The 21818-nt window shown below is 38.5% G+C and overlaps 1 protein-coding gene across 1 annotated transcript; it reads right to left on the minus strand.

Annotated features, from left to right (window-relative positions):
* Positions 1-192: 192 nt before the first annotated feature.
* LOC128453820 (uncharacterized) lies at positions 193-20248 on the minus strand. Its single transcript, XM_053436911.1, has 33 exons — positions 19970-20248; positions 19108-19234; positions 18083-18237; positions 17878-18001; positions 17000-17067; positions 16782-16916; positions 16554-16686; positions 15557-15612; positions 15389-15473; positions 15153-15184; positions 14725-14767; positions 14557-14633; positions 14316-14435; positions 14063-14191; positions 13212-13428; positions 12981-13124; positions 12765-12860; positions 12013-12075; positions 11641-11772; positions 9252-9358; positions 8253-8378; positions 8033-8176; positions 7505-7637; positions 7099-7196; positions 6859-6949; positions 6020-6078; positions 5775-5894; positions 5552-5677; positions 5186-5390; positions 4539-4679; positions 2150-2248; positions 1878-1940; positions 193-1616 (listed from the first exon to the last, which is right to left on the minus strand). Exons 1-33 carry the CDS (start codon positions 20074-20076, stop codon positions 1479-1481), a joined length of 3693 nt encoding a protein of 1230 aa, XP_053292886.1. The 5' UTR covers positions 20077-20248; the 3' UTR covers positions 193-1478.
* Between the last annotated feature and the right edge of the window lie 1570 nt (positions 20249-21818).

Genomic DNA, 21818 nt, shown 5'->3' on the forward strand with positions numbered 1-21818 from the left:
TTATAAAAAAATCACTGAAATCTGTAAAAATGTATTACATCACACATTGTATCATAACCAGAATAAGAATACTAAGATACTTCTTTAACTTAATATATTTATGGCTCCTACAATCATGATAGCAGATAGACAGATAACAAAAAGATAACCACAATTGTATTTCCCCCTTATGATAATCAATACAATGCAATGGCTGATTTAAAACACTTTTATATAACATAAAAGACATTTCCATCATTAATATATCTCATCATAAAATATCTCTTGATTACATTACATTACATTTCATTTAGCTGACGCTTCCACCAAAGCGATTAACATAAGTGCATTCAACCATGAGGGTACAAACCCGTAACAACAAGAATCAAAACGTTTTTTTTTCTTCAAGAAAGCCAAACTACAAAGTGCTATAAGTAAGTACCATTTAAGTGCTGCTAAATTGTTAGTTTAAACTTTTATTCAAAGTATAGTCTGAAGAGGTGTGTTTTTAGTTTGCGGCGGAAGATGTATAGACCTTCTGCTGTCCTGATGTAACTGGGGAGCTCATTCCACCATTCAGGAGCCAGGAAAGCAAAGAGTCGTGATTTTGTGTTTAGCTCGCAGTGAGCCACAAGCCGATTGGCAGATGCCAATTGGCAGATGCAGAGCGAAGTGAATGGGCTGGGGTGTAACGTTTGACCATGTCCTGGATGTAGACTGGACACGATCTGTTCGCTGCATGGTACGCAAATACTAATGTTTTGAAACGGATACTGGTAACCAGTGAAGGGAGTGGAGGAGTCGCGTAGTGTGAGTGAATTTAGGTTAAAGACCAGGCGAGCTGCTGCATTCTGGATGAGCTGCAGAGGTCAGATGGTGCTAGCAGGTAGACCTGCCAGGAGAGAGTTACAATAGTCTAGGCGTGAGATGACAAGAGCCTGGACCAGAGCCTGCGCCGCCTTCTGAGTGAGAAGGGGACGTATTCTCCTGATGTTGTGCAGCATGAATCTACAGGAGCGTGTTGCTGCAGCAATGTTGGCGCTAAGGGAGAGTTGACTGTCAAGTGTCACACCCAGGTTCCGAGCAGTCTGGGGGGGGGGGGGGGGCTAACACGGAGTTCCCCTAATAGTCATCCCTTTATTTAGTACACTTGTAATCAACCTGGAGATCCAGCCCCCACATGATAGTTTCCGGGGGTCGTGATAAAATTGATTTTATATTTCATTCATGCTACTGTTTGTACGACAAGCCCCACGAAACAACCCAAAACTGCAACCCATTGTCATAGCTATGTGAGATTTCATTACATTACATTTCATTTAGCTGATGCTTTTAACCAAAGTGACTTCAGTAACTGCATTACACCGGTGTGTTTGTAAGCTACAGATCTCAGGTTAAAGCACAATAAAATCCATCAACTGTTTGCCAACAAAATCATAAAACATCTAAATGTATAATCAGAGGAGACAGATGTTTATAACCTCCTGCGTGTGTGACTGTCAGACTGTTACATTTCGATGATGTTCAGTTTTTTCAGGGTTGAGAATGTGGGCCAACTTTTCCAGCTCTGCCTTCAGAGCACTTGCTTCAGGTCGTTGTTTTGGCTCCTTACACAGCATTGACCTCATTATTTGTTCCTGGGGAAAAGGAAACAGCAAAAGTAAAAGCTTTAATGACAGTTGTTCAACCAAGGAATTCTGTCATGCTGCAGCATTTCTAAAACCTTCTCATAACACTGTTGTGTGTTCTGCTTGATATTTTACATTACTGTCATCATATTATGTGTCAGCCTCCCTGCTCCTCTTTTGCTGACCATCATGGCTAACTCACACACTTTGGGAAACACTGCTTCATGTGATGAATGAAGACGTTAGGATAAAATGAATATGGATATTTACCTCTTGAGGAAAAGTAAGCGGAAACTCTCTGGGGAACTTCTGATTTCTGGCATCTCTTAAAACCTGCAGAGATAAAACGAATGAATGGGCAAGTTACCAAACTTGGGATATCGTGATAATCCAAATAAGAATTCTCTGTTGAACATTACAAATAAAAGCAGTAAAGATTAAATAAGATCAACACTGAAGCTCTTAAGCACCCGACATTGGCCTGTGTCATGATTTTATCTGGTGACACTTAAATAATAATATTCGGGACATTGACGACTCACCTTCCCCCTTTCATGGCCAGAAGAGACTTTCCAGAGGAGTTCAAAGTATATCAGCCCAAAGGCGAATATGTCCACCTTCCGGTCATAGATGTTCTCAAGCTTGTGTAGTAAAATTAAAACACAGTATTAAGATATTGCATTTATATTAATAAGTTATTTCACAAGTAACTGACTGACTACTGACCATTGTGATTCTATTTTTTAAATATTTTATTTAATTTTTCTCTTTTCTAATTTGTAACAATTTTTATTATACATTTTTTGGCTGATATAATATAAATTCTATAAATATAATATCATTTCAGAGGTTGAAATGTTTGTGTAGCCCTGGTCTAGACAGACAGGATGTTTACTGTATACACAAACTAGTAGGTGGGCTGTGACACAGACCCATATCCTAGACCAGTGATTTTCAACCAGTGTGCCGCGGCACACTAGTGTGCCGTGAGAGATCGTCAGGTGTGCCGTGGGAAATTATCTAATATCTAGTGTTGCACCGAAGTATCGTCCGAACATCGGTAGCGGCAGATATTTGCCTCGTTTACCGACATCTTTACATCGGTAATAAACTTGACTTTCACCGATATCATTGGTATTTGTGGTTAACCCGCTGGGCAGGCGCCGCGGCTGGGGGAGCAGTCGCCCTCCTCTCCATGACGCCGGAGACCCGGCGTGCGGCACGCCTCGACGTTTTTTTTTGGGGGGGGGACCGCCTATTCCGCTGTGCCTCACGGCGTCGGTTGTGCGGGGTGCTTTCTTTCTCTTGGCCCGTGGGGCGGTGTCCGTCGCCGGTGCGGAAGGCGGGCCGTTGGAGGGGTCCGGGTACGGCGGTCGGCGGCAGCGACTCTGGACGCATGTCGGGCCCTTCTCGCGGATCACCTCAGCTACGGCGCCCGCTGGGGGAACCCTCCGTTGGCGCGGGGGGCCCCTTCCGGCGATGCGCCTCGGCTGGCGCCTAGCAGCCAGAACTGGTGCGGACCAGGGGAATCCGACTGTTTAATTAAAACAAAGCATCGCGAAGGCCCACGGTGGGTGTTGACGCGATGTGATTTCTGCCCAGTGCTCTGAATGTCAAAGTGAAGAAATTCAATGAAGCGCGGGTAAACGGCGGGAGTAACTATTGGCACTCAAAACAGGTCAATCTGTTTTAGACAGGGTTAAAAGGTCCTGTTTTAAATGATCCTTGTGGTATTTTGACCAAAATATGTTACAGACATTTCAATAAGACCCCAAGGAACCATATCAAATGTGATAAATGGGTATAATATGTCTCCGTTAAATAAAGTTTAGTTAAATCAAAGATTGTTGCATAAATCTGATTCAATTTGTGCTCATTAAAAGGTAAGTTTAATACATTTAGAAATTATATTACTAACTATATGTATTATATGTACTGTGTTAGTCCATAGAGTGTCATTTTGGTTGGTGGTGTGCCCCAGGATTTTGTAAATGTAAAAAATGTGCCGCGGCTCAAAAAAGGTTGAAATTCACTGTCCTAGACCTATGACTGATGAATCACTGAGAATTGTGAAATTGTGATAGACCTATTGCATTCGTGGTAAATCTCATGTTACGCCACTTGGCGAATCAAATCTATGAATTTCGTTGAGCAAATAATTTTTCTAACAAAAAGCAAAATTGAAACAAAAATCAACACTTTTATTAAATGTATTTCTAAATTTGAACACTTTATTTTAGGATGCACCTTAAAAAAGTGGTCTATTTTGTCTTATATTTTTTACGTGACTTGAGAGAAGAGCATTCATCTTTTATTAATGTATTTTTTAATCCCTCCAGTGAAATGTATATTATAACATTGTTGAAATACTATTGCATCATATTTTTTTTATTGATGATTCATCTAATATATATATATTTATAATTTTGTGTTCTATCTGGACCTGTTGTATACTGTTTTTTTTGTCCATGTTGTCTGTATGGTGGTCTGTAAATGAGAGTAAATTCGACAGTTAACAGGAGCTTGAAATTTAGATTACTTTTTCTTTATGTCACAATTCTCACTGCCTCCAGTGAAGACAGGTGAGAGCGAGCCCTGTTGAGGCAAATAAACTGTCTCGATAGAACAGTTATTAATTTGGCATCTGAAGACGGAATGAGACAGGTGATATAGAAATACCATAATGTGTGTGTGTGCTTTGGAGACATTAGATGTTTAGATTAGTTTCTTATCTATGATGCAAAACCATCAGCCACCCCAGAGACCTGACCTCAACATCACTGACTCAGTCTGTGTAGGGAAATACAATTACTGAATTTGATGCAAGTTTGTGTTTTATATGAGGGATGTGTTGTATAACAGAATCTGTACAGGATGGGAGCATTGGATGCATTTTAAACCAATAATACAGGAAAATCAAAGGCCTCTCACTTGTTCTGGAGCCATGTAAGAAGGGGTTCCTGTTTCGTTAGTTCTCTCCATTGGGTTTTTATCATCGACATCATCAACAGTGACCAGACCAAAGTCTCCAATCTTCACTTCTCCATCCGGTCTAAGCAGGATGTTGGCAGGCTAACCATTCAAAAGAAAAAGCAGCAATTAGTACAGCAATCAACATCAAGCTCCTTCAATGATGTTTAATTTCCTCAAACAAGGAGGTACACAGTGCCGGTCTAGTTATAATGACAATATCTAATGGATGCACCATGAAATGTAAAGATATCGAGATGATCAATACAAAAGAATGACCCTCAGATCATTGCATGTATGAGACTGAAAGAGTGAAGTGTCTTAACAGCTCGATGGATTCCCTGGCTGAGAAACTCGGCCTTATATAACGAATAAAAAAAATCCAAGCACAACAATAAAATAAAAGAGACAAACACAACCTGAGAATTTTGATTCAAAGACAGATTCATATGGTAAATAAAGTAACTTGCTTCAGGGGTTTTCCTTCAATATGTATCTTGAATGTATGGGATGTAAGTGGAAGTACACAAAAACACATCAATGGTTCATGAATCACAAATCTCCAATGCCTGTACTAGTCATTTAAAGACAGAAGAACTTTGTCTGACCTTCAGATCCCTGTGGATGAATTTTTTTAAGTGAATGTACTCGACTCCACTGACTATTTGTTGAGCGATGGGTAGACTCTCCTGTCGTCTGTTGGTATCTTGCAGAGTTTTTGCATTCTTCTCATCGATCCAGTGTCTAAGTGTTTTGGTGTCACACAACTCTATCTTAATGTAGAGGTACTCAACCGATGAATTACCACTTGACCTGGAAAGTAAATAATTAGTTTTTGAGTCACATAACTCCATTTTAAAGTAAAGAAACTGTGGCGATGATTTCCTGATACAAAACAAAAAAAACATTTGGTGCAATGTAACACATTAATTTTTAGGAAATAAAAAGACTTAGTATTAGGGGATGAAACTTACTGAGAAGAGCTACTGTCTGCTGAGCTGTCCTGCATGTAACCTGTATCCTCCATCCAACAATTGTAGTATCGCACAATGTTGTTATCAGCAAGGACTGTTAATGCATTCACCTCTCGCAGAGCTTTTCTGATAATTTTAAGAAAACAATCTTTGTGCATCAGTTACTGAAAAGTTACTTGAACAAATATGTACTCTGCACAGATAATTAGCATACTCAACTTACTCTTCACCACGGACAATCTTGACGGCATACTTCTTGTTCACCAGTATTTCTCTTACTTCGTACACCCGACCATAGCCTCCTCCCCCAAGAAACTTTATGGAATCAAACTCTGATGTAAATCTGTAGAGGTTTAAAAATGTTTAACCATAATAGTAAAAAAAAACAGTAATGTCTTGTACATGACTCAACACCAATTACCAGAAAATGTAATGTGTACATTACAATACCTTGCCTTTTAGTCTTACCTGGACCTGGTTGGTTTGTTACTCACACTATCGGCCCTACCCTCGCTTTCCACAGCAACCTGAGAAAATAAAGTAAATATAAGATATGCATTTAGAGTCAATGGTTTTGGACGTGTGTATGTCCTCCACAATGTCGAGTTGCTACAGTCTGTCAGTGGATCTCCAGCTTTGCCAGATGGATAATTATTATGTTTGACCAATAATTTAGCCCTCTGTATGATGTACTGTCAGTATTAGGAGTTATCTCTGTCAGTATGTGCATTTATATTTCACTATGAAATCAGCCCTAATAGAAGTGGGTGAATGCTAACGTTAGCTGCTGTCTAATAGTAGCTAATGAGCTAACAAATATTTCGTTTAACATTGAAACATTTAAATATGTATTTTATTTTCAGCTGGTCATCAGTTATTTACCTGTGAAATGAAAACAGTTTTTCAGATTCTCTGTGTTTATTTGACTTATAAGCAACCGTACATTATTATTGTGTTCATAACAGTATTTGAGACACAGTGGGACTATGGACTATAAGGTGGGATCATAATCGGTCGTGGGCCCGGCATTAACAGGAAGTTTATCCTTATATTGTCAAAGACTAACTAACTACTATTATTATCATGCAGGCTGTACAGTATATTATATATACAGTTTTAGAGCAATAACAGAAAGACCTGATCCTTGGTTGGTTTTGTTACCAAGTCATTTGACGTTTAAAATCTAACTTCCTGGCTTAAATGTCTTATGATCAAGGCTTTTAATATAAAAAGCCTTGATCATAAGACATAAGCCTTTCCCTCTTTATATAGTACTCCTGATAAGTGTAAACTACGAGAGAACAGACCTGATCACTGTGAGGGTTTGATGAGTTATTGAATACTATGGAGTCACTTGTACTCATTGGTTCGCTTTGTGATGACGACATCCTGGGGGCCCTAGCAGAAAACAATGTCAGACATAAGGACAGACTTAGCAAAATGTTTTGATATTTCAATAAAACTCTAGCGCTCACTATATATATATAATAAAAAGTTACAGTAGTTAACCATAATCTGCCCTCCTCGTCATGTCCATAAGTGCTTACAGTGAAGTTGATGTCGAGATCGATGTTGAAGGCGAGGTTGAAGTTGATGACATCATGGGGGGATTATCATCTTCGGACACAGTGGACCTCAAGGAAACCTAAAGTGTTTGACATAAAAACATATATATTCTATTGGATTTTGCCATTTCATTCAAAAGGCTGCTGCCACTGTTAATATGAGCCTTTCTCACAGCTACATTCTGCTGTAAAAAACTGTGATACCTGTCGGAAATTTTGTGGATGGTTGCGGCTCGACCCAGAAAGTAAAACGTGACATTTTTAGAGCTGATCCAGACGGGCAGATCCAGGATTTTTTCCCCACTTTCTATAACATGGCCAGATGGGCCGTTTCCTTGGCTCCTAGTTATTATATTTGATAATACAGAGAGAAGAAACTATTGAATACCTTGCTGTCCCAGTCGGACTGCTCTTGAAGAGCAGACCAGGCCTGCTGAGCAGCATTTTGTTGGGCTTGCTTGATAGTATTACCCTTCCCTTCAGGGTACTCCTTGTCTTCAATTACTACTTTGTAGGTGAATCTGCGTTGACACAGAGGAAATATTTAGATTTAGATTATCACGATGTGTCAAAATGTTTCTTCCTTGAATCTATCATGAGTTTTCAAACAGTATCTGCAGGCAGCATAGACTGTTTATAAAGATGTAAGACTTGACTGCTCCCCCAAAGTGAAGCCAAATCATTTTTATGATGACTGATTTGTGATTGACCTTGTTGTGTATCAGTGGAACATTGAAACAGCAGCTTCACACACAGGCTGCCTCTAAAAAATGTAAAAATCACAAGATGGCAGCAGTGCCCCTATCTGGGATATTTGGGCTTAATTTTTCTCGGAGAAACAGGAGAAGTTGTTCATCTTTATATACAGTTCAGTTGTGTATATTAAGCTTACAGAGGCAGGTTTAGTTGTACTCACTGGGGACAATGTGGTAGACCGCTTCTTTTCACTTGGAGGTAATTATGGACGAGGCTTTTTTTCTGACAGTAGTGGTTGAGAATTCCTTTGAAATTTGTCTTTCCAACGCTGTTGTCATTCAGACTCAGGCTATTTCCCACATTGCTGCAATTGACAAGTAGCACTTCACATTAATGATGCATCCAAATGAAACCATGAATTGCTACTGTGATATACTCACCTGGCAGGTTCATTCTCCAACAAGCCTTTCAAGGCATGTTCAGCAGCATTACGCTTGGCTTCCTTCTTGCTCCTCCCCACACCTTTGCGATACACCTCACCGTTGCAGACTACTCTCTGGGTGAATCTATGGAGAAATTGTCAGATCTTTGTCAGACAGTAAAGTTGACCTGAGAAGGCATTAGTACGGTGGGAAAATGGTTTAAATTACGTAAATGTGCACATGCTACCAATTCCTGCCTCTAGGGATTTCTATTTGAACTCAATGTCTTTGTTGTGACAACTGTGAGCTCTTCACATACCAAAGGAAAAAGAGTTCAGTTATGCTTACGTCTTAAAGCTGAAAGTGTAACATTGCACAAGGCAAACGAAAAACATCGTCCTGTTTCCTTAATTCAAACAGATAAAGTTTGAGGTACTTGAACTCTTCTTTTTGTGCAACTCCTCTATCAGATGTTCCTGATCACTCTTCACTGTTCACTTTACAAATAAAGATGTTATTGATTCAGAGGCAGTGAGCAGACTATTTCTGTTGCAATTAAAGGACACATTAATGTGTGTAAAACAATATATGGCTCAGACTCTTCTGTACTTTTGGGATCATCTGTCCTAGAGAGCTACTGATCATGTGCTAGATATACGTTTACACAGACAGGGACAGACTGTATTTACCATTAACTCCTGTCTGTTAACTGCAGATCATATGTTACATCTCTTCATGAGGTCTTTGATCGGATTGACCCTTTCTGTGACATGACCCCCATGAATCAAATGATTTCAGCCATGTGATGTCCATGCTACCTTATCGTAAAAGTCCTGCTGACTAGATATTGTTGGAACAGGAGATAAACAGACAAGCTCAGGTGTCCCAGATGACCGGAATTCCCTCTACATGATTTGAACTGTTGTAAAAACCTGGCACAACCCTGCATCTGAATATTTAAATTCGTGGTATTATAATAGTGTCATGGTTTAATCTATCCCGTGTGTATAAACTTACTTCTTCTCATGGTCGGGTCCCTCGGAGCTCACCTCTTCAAAACTCACCTCGGAATCTGTTTTCTGTGCGTACTCGTTAAGCTCAGCTAGGTAGTTTCTAGTGGCCATTATCAACGCAGCGGTCGAAATTCAATCTTCAATTCCGTAGAAAAACACAGCAAACAAACCACAAACGTCAAAGTTTCTCTCGGTGTTCTTCTCACCGCTGGTCAACTCTCACTGCTCTGTGGACACATGCACTTCCTGTTTCGTTTCAGCTCACTGTCCAGAGTTTCGATTTACCCCGGATGAACGCTATTGACGTTGATCTTTTTTTTTTTTTTTTGGTATTTTATTCAACATTGAATAGTTTACAAACACTGGGACAAAGGAAATATGATACTGTCGGTATAATAAACCATGAAAAATAAAACCAATACATAATAACACAAATTTAAACTTCAGGCATCACAACAAAGTATATTTGATGGAAAGAAAATATAAATGAAAGATGAGAAGTATAATAATTTATTGTTCAAATAAAGCATAAATGATACAAAATAATAAGGAAAATATAATAAATTAACAATGAAGTAGGCAATTAATACAATTTCTTCTTTCATCATACACAAGGACTATTATTTGATCGTATATGTATTACATAGACTAATGCAACTTAAGAATGTATTTTGTAGTAGTTTTAAAAGATGTATGAGACCAATTTATTCTAACTATCAGAGGAGGCCAGACTTAAAACTGTGGCCCCCTTTAAAGAGATTATATTATAGATTAGGGTTCATCTGTAAATTCACAGTCTCAACAGACCTGGACTTCCACATATAGGTGGATATTGCTAAACATGATATCTTGATAATAATTGTCATGACTGTCACATTATCTGAGGTAAGTTTGAAGACACATTTTTGGTCCTGATTGAAAGGTATGGTTTGTAAACTCGATTTTGTGTGTAGAAAAGAAAAACACAAAATATTTTACAGATCTTAGATCAATCCATTTTGGGTGTGATACCTCCTCACTGTGCTTAGACAATATGTAAACATTCTATTAATGTACCACACTGCAATAAGTGCCAGTAGCTGCAGGTCCAGTGTTATTGGTTGTAATGTCCCATCTGTATATGGTTGATGGGACTTATCTGAACCAATCAACACCCTCCAAAAATTTTAAAATAAAAAATAAGGCAAGAAAAAACATAAAAGATCAAATAAAACATTATTGATGCCATTGACTCACTTGTTTAAGCAAGAGATAGACAAGAACAGTTAGAAATGAGAGTAAGTGATAGGTATGGAAATAAAAACAGGCAGTAAAGTCATAAAATAGAAAATACAGATTTTTACAAATATGCCAAATTTACAAGGTGGATATTTAGGAGTGGGTACAATTTCTCCTTTCCACAAAAGTAGCGACACATGCAAGCTAATTTGATCAACTCGAGCTGCACGGCTCTGAGGTGTGTGGCGTGTCCCTGTGACGTGCATCACTCTCCACAATCCTCTGTCATACACACCCTCCCAATCTGGCAATCTCCCATATTTCCCTTTGCTTTTCGGTGCCTCTGCTGCCCTGCGTCCGTATCGCTGCCTGTCGATTCAGCCCCTCACAAGCATCCATCTGTAGGCTCCGACGGGGACGGGGGGACGGTGGGACTGGGGGGCGGGGGGGACCTTCCTAGTCGGCATATTTTGTGTTGCATTATAAAACTGTGTTAAGTTTATTTCTCTTGAGCAGATACTTGTAGTTAGGAATAAAATATACTGTATGTTACACTGGTTTTCATGTTCACTGTTTAGGACTATAAATAATTAATGTTACCAGATCACTTTATTTTTTTCTTTTCTATTTCTACTATACAAACTAGACAAACTTGTTTGATTGTTCGACCTTAGCGGAGGTGTGAGTTACTGGAGGTGTGAGTTCCATTGAGTGCCATTTCAGATCATGAGAACAGAGTCGGATCATAGTTGGGATATTTCACAATTTATTGTCTTAAGCCCATTGCTGTGCCAACAACACAGGCAACATGCCCACACCCAGAGTACACACCACAATTATCTAATTCTTTCAGGAACTGTATATACAGCCATGTGACCTCCCTTTGACACATTTAACTAACAAAGAGTAATTTATTTCAACAGCAGTTGTCAAAATGACTGTAAAGCCATGCCATGATTATTTGTTAAACATGAATAATGATGGGTTTTAATCTAAAATTCTATTGACAGATAATAAAATACATGATGGGTCCCTTCCAGTCAGTGATGTACCGCTCACACTACGTAATCACTGTAAAATACGTCACATCAGTTCATTCATTTGAAAAGACACTCCTGATTGTGATGACTCATGTTTTTGTCTTCTGTTTGAGTATTTGTTTCCTTTATTTAGACAGTATTACTTTCATTAGGCATATTTTTGGGTGTAGTGAATGTATGGGTGCACTCCTCTATGTCCTTCTTCAGTTTACCAGCCTCAGGTCGGTCCTCTGGCTTCAAACTCAGCATTGACTTTATAATTTGACTCTGCAACGACAAAAATAAATAAATAAAGCTTTTGTCATCTCCATAATATCAGTACTTGTCCCCCAAGTTGAATTTACTAAGGCAACCAATCAGAGTACACTTGTGTTTTTTGGCTCGTCATCCATCCAAACACCTTTACCTCAGCCTCAAATACTGACCTGTGGCTTTCATAACGAGCTGCTGCCACCTGTGGAAAAATCGGTTGCATGCGTCAAGTGAAATGAAAGGAAGCTTCTGTACCTCTTGGGGAAAATTTTGAGAAAATCCTTGAGGAAGCTTCTGGTTTCGGGCATCGTCCCAAATCTGAAATTCAGCAAAATAATAAAAGCAAGGAAGAACATGTTTTTTTTTATGATAAAAAATTAAGACACACATAAATAATAATGTGACTGATGACTGTTTTTGATTTAGCTGCTTTGGTTTTGGGTCCTTATATGTGCATTTTGTCAATGTCCCAATATAATAGCTGAAGACATGAAGACACATTTTAATCCTCAAATCCTATTTGATTTGAAGTGTGGCAAATTTCTGCTAGATTGGTCATTGGTGAACTTCGCCGCAGAGCTGATGATATCTGTCTCAATCTTGCTCTACATTGTTCAGTTTAAAAAAAAAAATTCTGTCAATAATATACTTTCATGAAATGCTGAATCTGTTATTTATCTGAAAGCCAACTTTATTTTTAACTTTACAGGGTAAGAAACATTACCACTTGTAAAAGTTCCAAATATTTGTCAATATCCTTTACGGTTTTGACCTGTTTTCCGTCATTGGCAAATAAATACCAAATTGAATTTAATTTTTTTTTTTATTGTAATTTCACAAAACAAAACAAAAACTGTAAACAAATTTCATTTTGTTATCGAATTGCAGTTAAAAATGTTTAAAATTAACTTTGTGTAGTGTGAATTGCACAATGATCTTAGAACTTTTAAAGTGTGAAACTGACATACTGTACAGTATATAGCATAATGTGTCTGAGAACAACTCACCAGTTTCCTCTCTCCTGACAGGTTCCAAAGAAGTTCAAAATAAATCAACCCCAAAGCAAATATATCCACTTTTCTGTCATAAGTGCTCCTGCTCTTCTGTCATGAAAACACAGCATAAGAAAAAAGAGCAGCACTGCTTGTTAAATGTTCCCTTTGACCACCATAGTGCAACAATACTGGGGAAACCTAACTTAACATCCATGTGGACCATCTCACCTGCTCAGGAGCCATGTAGGATGGGGTTCCTTTGTACTCCGTTCTCTCGATCAGGTTGTCAGCATCATCGTCATTCTCAGCAGTGACCAGACCAAAGTCTCCGATCTTAACTTGTCTGTCCTGCCCAAACAGGATGTTGGCAGGCTACGCAGAGGAAAGACATAAACACACACAGATGTAGCTTCTGGAGTCACTTGATGGATCAAGTGATGATAACCCACGTCGTCTCACCTTCAGGTCTCTGTGGATGAGCATCTTAGAGTGAATGTAATCAACTCCACTGACTATTTGCTTAGCGATGGTTTTACTCTCTTCCCTTCTCTTAGAGTCTCGCAAAGATTTCTTCACATTCTGAGTGTCTTTCTCATCGATCCACAGTCTGAGTGTTTTAGTGTCACACAACTCCATCTGAATGTAGAGGTACTTGACCGATGAATTACCACTTGACCTGTAAAGTTAAGAAGTACTCTTATGTTACTTTTTTCTATATCTAGGCATGTTTGTAGATTATTAAGGCCACTGAAAGGGTGGGGGGTTCGGGGGAACTGAGATTTTGAGAATAAAGTCGTACTATTAATAGAAAAAGTCATAATAAACAAGATATAGTTGTAATATTTCAAGAAAAAAGCAATAATATTATGACATTAAAGTCACAACATTAGGAGAATGAAATATTTTTAGGCTGTTTTTCAGGTTTTAGGCTACATGTCATTGAAAGCAAGTATCAGTAAAGAACTGCACAGACTTGGAGGAAATTGTCTCTTTTGGTTGAAGAAACTTTTAGTAGTCAACTGCAGAACTGTCGTGGGTTTCATCTGTGTGATAATCAAAAAGGTTTTGTAGTTTCTCATGCAAAAATTAGCTTGGTTCGAGATCCAGAAGGAGTGGACACATTTTCTTGATGCTTACTTCATAAAAATTGTATTTTCTTAATTCTCCAATATTATGACGTTATTCTTCAAATTACATTTTTTTTCTTCATATAACAACGTACTTCTCAATTAGGACTTTATTCTCGTAATGTTTCGACAATATTCTCGAAATCTCAAATTTTTGGATTTTATCAAGTGTAAAAGACTTACTGAGAAGCACTGCTACTGTCAGACGTACTGTCCATTTGGTAACTGGAATCCTCTGTCCAACATGTGTAGTATCGCACAATATTACAGTGATGGAGGTCGGATAATGCTCCCACCTCTCGCAGAGATTTTCTGATCCAATGAAGAACAAGAACACGGCTCAGTTGATAAAACTGGAAACTTATTTTGTACTTTGCATCTGTCAATTATTTTTACCAAATCCAATACAAAGCTCATTAAAAAAATTAGCACTCACCCTTTGCAGCGGACGATTTTTATAGCACAGTTCTTGTTCAGCAGTATTTCTCTTGCCTTGAAAACCTGACCAAAGGCTCCTTTGCCGATACTCACTATGCAGTCATACTCCTTTGTAAATCTAAGATAAACATAAATAATGTTGAAGCAGAAAAGTAAAAACTGTAACAAATGGGAAACACACAAAACAAATACTGAATACACATTATTATTGCAATCTATGATTTTCATTTTTTCCATACCTTGACATTTCTGACTGGGCTGGTGTTTCCTTACACGGACTGTTCCCTGGAGTCTTTCCATTGAAACTAGTTACAACCTTGGCGCATAAAATGGTCACATTATAGAGGTTAAGATGTTGAACAAATAACATCTAAATAAACTGACCTTACAAGTATCTTCTTACTTACCTCTTTGCTTTGCCTGTGCGCATTTTGGAAATTTGCTGCAAGTCTACGACATCAAAATATAATGACAGGGCAGTGAAGTCAGTGGGTGATCTAGGTTTTTTCTAACCCAGGGGCCAAAGAGGGGCCACAATTTACACAGAGGAGCCTATTATATGTCCAACATCCATGCACAAAACCTGATTCAGAAAGATGCACATTGTTTACTTTTAGCTCTATAGCTTTGAGCAACACTTAAATGTTTTTTTTAAATGGTTGCTTGTTCATCATGTACTTTAGAAAAGCTTAAAAAATAAATGTGCAATAAATTGTCATATTTATTGTTAGACAGGGCCACTTCAGGGGCCAGTAGCTCCCTGACCCTTCCCAGGATCCACCCTGAATAACTTTCAATTAAAAGTTGTATTGCAGCTTTGCAGGGAACGGCTTACCTTATTTTGGGCTTCACTTTGGGACTTTGATCCTTTGAAATAGGAAGTGATACACTATTATCAGTTATGCAAATACCTGTTTAAATCACATTCTGACACTATAATAGTCAAGGCCAGTTAAGTAAAACTGATTCGACTTGAACAGTGAATTAAACCACCTCAGGAAACTGTAATTTCTTCAAAAGCCTGTGTGTCACAAACTTCAGGATTAGAGGATTACACAGGAAATAACAGACCTGATCTTTGGGAGGTTTCGGTGAATTGCTGAAAACCCCTGAGTCACTTTTAGCTGCCTGGATTCGTTTTGACTGTGCATCAATTCTTGGGGAGAACATAAAGACACATCATTACAATAATCTTAACATTAAAGTTGCCATCTGTTGTACTCTAGTTCAGAGCCTTACGGTGAGTTTGACGGTGTGGGCAGACTGGCTGGCGCACCCTCGTCGGACTCAGTTACCTGAGAGGACAGAGGAGGAGGTGTGTGGCTGTTACACAGTACACATTAGTGTGAAATTAATCGCTTTGCTGCTTTCAGACATGCATTGAAGTCCGCACACTTTCCTGAATTTTCCAGAGTGGCTGTATGGGAGAACGCAACTTCTGAGTCAGACGTTCCAGACATATATTTAGCAAAACTGAAAGAATACAAATATCTCAGGAGAAAAAAGAGGTAACATTGACATGTCAACTTCGAAAGCTTTTTGCATAGGAGCCAATGCTGAAGTCAACTGTGATTTATACGTCATGTCCTTCCACCTGCAGACTGTACTCAGACACCACTCCTCGGCTGAATGCTCTTGTTGTTGAATGCGTCTGAAACATGAAAATCTATTATATTAAGATGTGGTTCCAAAACTATGTAAAACCACAGCCCAATTCATGATGATTATTAGTTTCTGTGTCTGTTGAGGTTGATTATTTAGTCGGTGATTTCAGATTCATTGTCTTTTGAGTCTGTATTTTTGTCTGATATTTTAAAAACGTAAATTAAAAGCTGTTCTGAATGGAAATATTGAAAAAAAAATGTCTGTGGTGAAAGATCATGAAGGAGAATTATTGCCTCACGGATGAATGCATCGGCCAACCAGTCCAATCAAGTTGCAGTTAATGTCCATGTCAGTCGAGACTCATACTGTGCATAGTGAAGACTCTGTATGAATTGAATTAAAGGTATTGAGTGTATTCTGTTTTTTTTTACCAAAATCTAATCCTTAACCGGCCTCCCCAGGACATAACTTCACTATTATCAACCTCATTCTCAATTACGTCTTTATTCTTATTATTGAATTCTCAAAATCTCTATATCTTTTTTCTTCATTTGGCCGTAATACTCCCTCATTGTTTTAACTTCACCAGATCATATTCTTATTCTTCATAAACTAATGAATGAATGAAAACCTTGCTTTCGAAGTCGGTCTGCTCTTGAAGAGCAGCCCAGGCCAGCTGAGCTGCATTTTGTTTAGCTTCTTTCGCAGTCTTCCCCTCACCCACAGGGTACTCCTTGTTGTCGATCTCTAACTTGTAGAAGAATCTGTGCAGGAAGGATGGAAATGTTTAGATTGTTGTGTTAAGATTTCAAAGTGTGTGTAGTGTGTATTCCTGTTACTGAGGTTCAGGCGTACTCACTGGGGGCTGTGTGCTTCACCGCATCTTTTCTCTAAGACGTAACTGTGGGAGCGCTGTGTTTTCTGACAGTACTGGTTGACCATGCCAATGAAGTTTCCACCTTCTGCCTTTACACTGAGTCTGTTGGTCTTATCCCTGTAATACCAAGACAATCGGACACTAGTTAGAAACGTTTCATAACAGAACAGAAGCAGAATGGAACAACAATTTGCTCTTACCAGATTTCATCTTGTTTGGCTTCCTCATTTTGCTGGCTTGATGTGCCACCGTATTTCCAATCTCCAGTCTTGGAAATAAAAAGAGTGATTTCAATTATGATTCAATGAATGGAGTCTGGCCAACATTTAAAAAACCTTGAACACATTTACAACAGTATTAAGGTCTTTGCAAGCCAAGTCTGTGTATTTCCTTAGTGTTTAAAAAACAAATCTGTGATCCAATAAAATGTTTCACTCTCTCAGTTGTATTTACTTTGAGAGTCTGAATTTGGAGACAAAAATTCATTTTTCGAGCACCGAGGATGATGATCCCCTCACTTCTTGAAAAAGGAAAACAAAAAACATTGGGTCCTTTCAATCCTGAGTAGCCGTCAGGAACTGAGAGGATTTCATCTTCTGATCAAGAAGCTGCCAAATTATCCCCACACTTCCAAATCTATTTCCGGATGTCAGTGGTCCAGCTTGATGCACAACTAGAGAAACATGGACCGTATATTAAAAAGTTTAAAAAAAAACTCCCATGAGAATGAACCCAGCCAGCAGCAAGTAAACACACTTACACACACTTACACAGGCACACAGACTAGGGCTTTATATTATCAGCCTTTATCATAGCAACAGAGCACAAACTGGAGACAGGGAAATCTCAGTAAAATAATGTCTTAGGCAACTCTCTTTAATGAAGGAGGAATCTGTGTGTAAACATCACTGACAAAACAGGAGGTCGTATGTATTTTGAAATAAGTGAATTTTTGGATGAAAATACAGACTTGGTGTGCAAAGATAGTTACATGTATGAACAGGCATTTCAATCCCGTCCTTCCCTCTGCACTTTCCAAACACTGTAACTGGGCCTTCTAAAGTGAGTCAGTTCTTACCTCTGTAGCTTTACTGTCACATATCGCGTGATGTGCAAGCTTCGCTGCTTCCTCCTTGGCTTCCCTCTTTGTTTTACCATAGCCAACTGGAAACTCCTTCTCACCAACCCAAAAGCTGCAGCAACTAGCATATCACAAACATTTGATTTAAAACATTCTTAAATGGTGATCAAAGAATGAATAGGGATGTATCGTGGAACCTTACTAAGAAGCATTGTTTGGTCCCAGTTGGGTTGACTCCACAGGCCGTATCAACACCTTGTTCCTGTTACCGTATTCATTGAGCCAACAGACAAAACGGTTGTTAATGATGCTCGTCTGTTGAACCGGTGAAGTGGAAGCATCTGCTACATTTTCTGTCTGTTGAGAAAACAGCAAAGAATATACATGAAGGACATGTGCAGTGCATAGACTGTATATAAACAGGAACAATTTGTCTCCACTTACTCCCACTATCTAGAAATGAAGCCAAAATGTACATGAACGCTGCCATCTTCTATCAATGACATTATTTGAAGGCAGAGTCTGTGCAGTAGTGATCAGGATGGATAGCAGAATTGAGATCCCGCCGAAACAGCCTCTCGACTGATCACAAGTCAGTGTCAGCTGTCAATCATGACGTTTCACCGCATTTTTATCGCATTGAATAACTAATAAAGCCAAATTTACCAGAAAAATTCACACTAGAGCCTATATCAGTGTAATTAGAAGCGTATCCACTTCCTCCTCCAATCTCCTCACTACTCCTCCTGTCTGCTTATCTTCTATGGGGTCTTGAGCCTACACCTCTGCAGCTGTGTTGAACTCTTTCCCACAAGCCATCTGTGTGAAATTGGCGTTCTCCTCACCTTCATATCCTGCCTTGAAACCCACCTTTTCAGACTTGTTGATTCAGTTTTTACTATTATTGTTTTATTGATGTCCTGATATGTTTGCTGTTTCTTGATTGTTGTTATATCAGTCAGGTTTCCTTGAGTGTCTTGAAAGGTGGCCATGGATAAAATGCATTATAATTATTATCATAATTTTTTTTTATTAAGGTCTGTTTATTTTGGTCCATGTCCATGACCTGTACTGCAGTTAGCCACCCTGTGGTGATCGAGATGCCTTGGATTCCCTTTTGAAGCATATCATTCCATCCATCTTTACATAAGGTCCATGGGTTTGTGTTCTATACACTGGAATACAAATCCTCACACATAGATAAAGAAAGCAGTTTTTGTTTCTTACACAATCAGCTGATTCCTCCAACAGGCATCTCAGGGCCTTTTGAGCTGCTTTCTGTTTGGCCTCCTTCTTATTGTGCCCCACGCCATCGGGAAACACCTTGTTGTTCACGATCGCTCTTAAAGTAAACCTGAGGAGAAATTATAATACAATGATGTTGGTGTGATGGAGGCTGCATTACAAAGACATGAATCTGCAAACTTGATCAATATCTGCCAATATGCGCCGGTATGAAAGGCAGAGTTATTAGCTTGACACAGTGTTGGACCCCCTTAGGCCCTCATCAGTAAACAAGAGAGGTTGAAATGCTTGTATAACATTTTAAGTCATTAATTTATTGAGTGTGAACAATATGTTTATTACTCTTAAAAACATTTTCCCTCCAGCACTAGGGCTGGTCATCGTTTTTATTATAACCTTGATGCTAAAGTCACTTTGTAGTCAATACTGATGCTCATGAAAAGTAAATCTGTTAAAGCCTCTTAAAGTTAAATAATGTATTAGTATATTTTCAACAGGTGTTTTCCATAGGGCTGGGTGATAAACCAATATCAATAACTATCACAATATAATTTCCATTGATAGCAAAATAATATAATTCCAATGTGTATCAATGTAATGTAATAAACAACAAACCTAATTGACAGATCACATGTGCATGGAACTTGTTATCAGATTTTAAGCTGCTACCTATACGCCTGGGGATTATTTACTCTTAGCTATTACTCTGAGGCAACTCGTACAGTATTGCTATTAATATGCAATGTCATTGAGGTGGAGGTAATATGTCTGTGTCTGCTTTTATTCCCTGACCTATGGAAATGACACGTGTGTACAAGGACGTGCAGGTTGTTTAAAAACTCACGTTTTAATGTGATCAGGACCAACAGATCCAACTTCCTCATATCGCAGCACAGAGCGATGTTTCTGAGCATATTCGTTTAGTTTAGCCACGTAGTTTTCAGCTGCCATTTTAGCCTACCGATATCCGATCATGTTACATTCACAATAATTATAAAAAATAAACTAAAGCAAAGAGAAAAATCTCGGGATAGCACTTGTTAGGCCGGGTACCATCGTGTCTTCGTCTGCTCTGAAACCAGCGTCACTCGTTCACTTTCGTTTTACAGTTTCAACGTCGCATAACATGGTGCCTTCAAGGAATACGGGAAAAATAACAACTCATTAAACAAACAAGGAGATGACCGTCATTTTTCTTTGATTTTTTAATTTATTGATTACTTATACAGTATATACAATTACAAGTTGTGCAAATCCCGTGTTCTCGTTGCTGATGGAGCTCTGTAACGCTGCTTCCCGACTTTCCTGCTCCCAGAAAGTCTTCTGACGCTTCCTGTTGTTATTCTCCTTTTGCTGCGTCTCCCTCTTTATGGCTTATTTGACCCGCTTCACCATGCTGACTCCTAGTTTCACATCTTGTCTGACAGACAGGGACATAGAGAGAGTTGTTGGAATGAGAAAACAGTCATAGTTGTTTTCAAAGCAATGACTGATTTATTATTCAGCTGATAGAATCGACCAATGTGAGTCTTTTTACAAAATCAATTGGTATCATGCCTATATGCGGCGGTATGAATACTTTTTTGCAGAATAGAACTTACTATCTCATTATTTTGAGATAGTATCTCATACTTATTACTTAGTTATAATGCGATACTGAGTCATAATGAGATACTGAGTCGTAATTCTGAGATAATAATTCATAATTCTGAGATACTAAGTAATAATTCTGAGATACAGGTTTTTTATTTTCTTCATCACAGTGGCGGAAATGGGCTTCCGTAGTGACGTCAGCTTTTTTTCAACAGCACCCCTCCTTCCTTCCCACGGCACTGTATTTAAAAAAAACACTACATTTTTTGATGAGAAGAAAAGATATTGAAATCCAAGAGTGACTGCAGACGATGTAGAAATAATTTTGAAGACTCGTTATAAGACACATCACAACTATCTCAGAGTTATGAGGAACAATGATTTAAACCCAAAATAGCTAGTTGAGTTACAAGTTGCTAAACTGAAACAGTAAATAAAATGACAAGGTAATTAATTACAGAATAAAGTAAATACAAGATATGCGTTTAAAATCAATGGTTTTGGACGTGTGTATGTCCTCCACAATGTAGAGTTGCTACAGCGACAGTCTGTCAGAGGATCTCCAGCTTTGCCAGATGGATGATAATTATCGTGTTTGACCTATAAATATTAGGAGTTATCGCTATAAGTATAAAAAATATGAATCCTTTTTTTAGTGTTTTAACACAGTCTTGGGTGACCATGAACATGAACATGCATTTCTTCTCCAGCCAATCAGGAGGATGTAGAAGACACATGTTTTTGCGTGTGCTTAGATTTGTCAAATACTAGTTAATCTTAATGTTGGCTGTATATGAAATTATTCATTGAATTTTTTATTTTATTTTCCTGATAATACAATAGATTTAAGCCTCAGGTATGATACAATGCTGCTCCCTCCAGAGACCATATTCATATGGCTGCCATTTTCTACTCACATCACACTCAGCTTTATTTACAGCCTAAATGTGTGAAGATGTGCATTGATATTTCACTATGGAAGCAGCCCAAATGGAAGTGGATGAATGCTTATGCGAGCTAATAGCTAAATGATAGCTAATGAGCTACTAAATATTTCTTCTAACCTTGAAACATTTTAAATATGTATTTTCTTTTCAGCT

This window comes from Pleuronectes platessa, chromosome 12, assembly GCF_947347685.1.
Source record: "Pleuronectes platessa chromosome 12, fPlePla1.1, whole genome shotgun sequence".
Lineage (NCBI taxonomy): Eukaryota > Metazoa > Chordata > Actinopteri > Pleuronectiformes > Pleuronectidae > Pleuronectes > Pleuronectes platessa.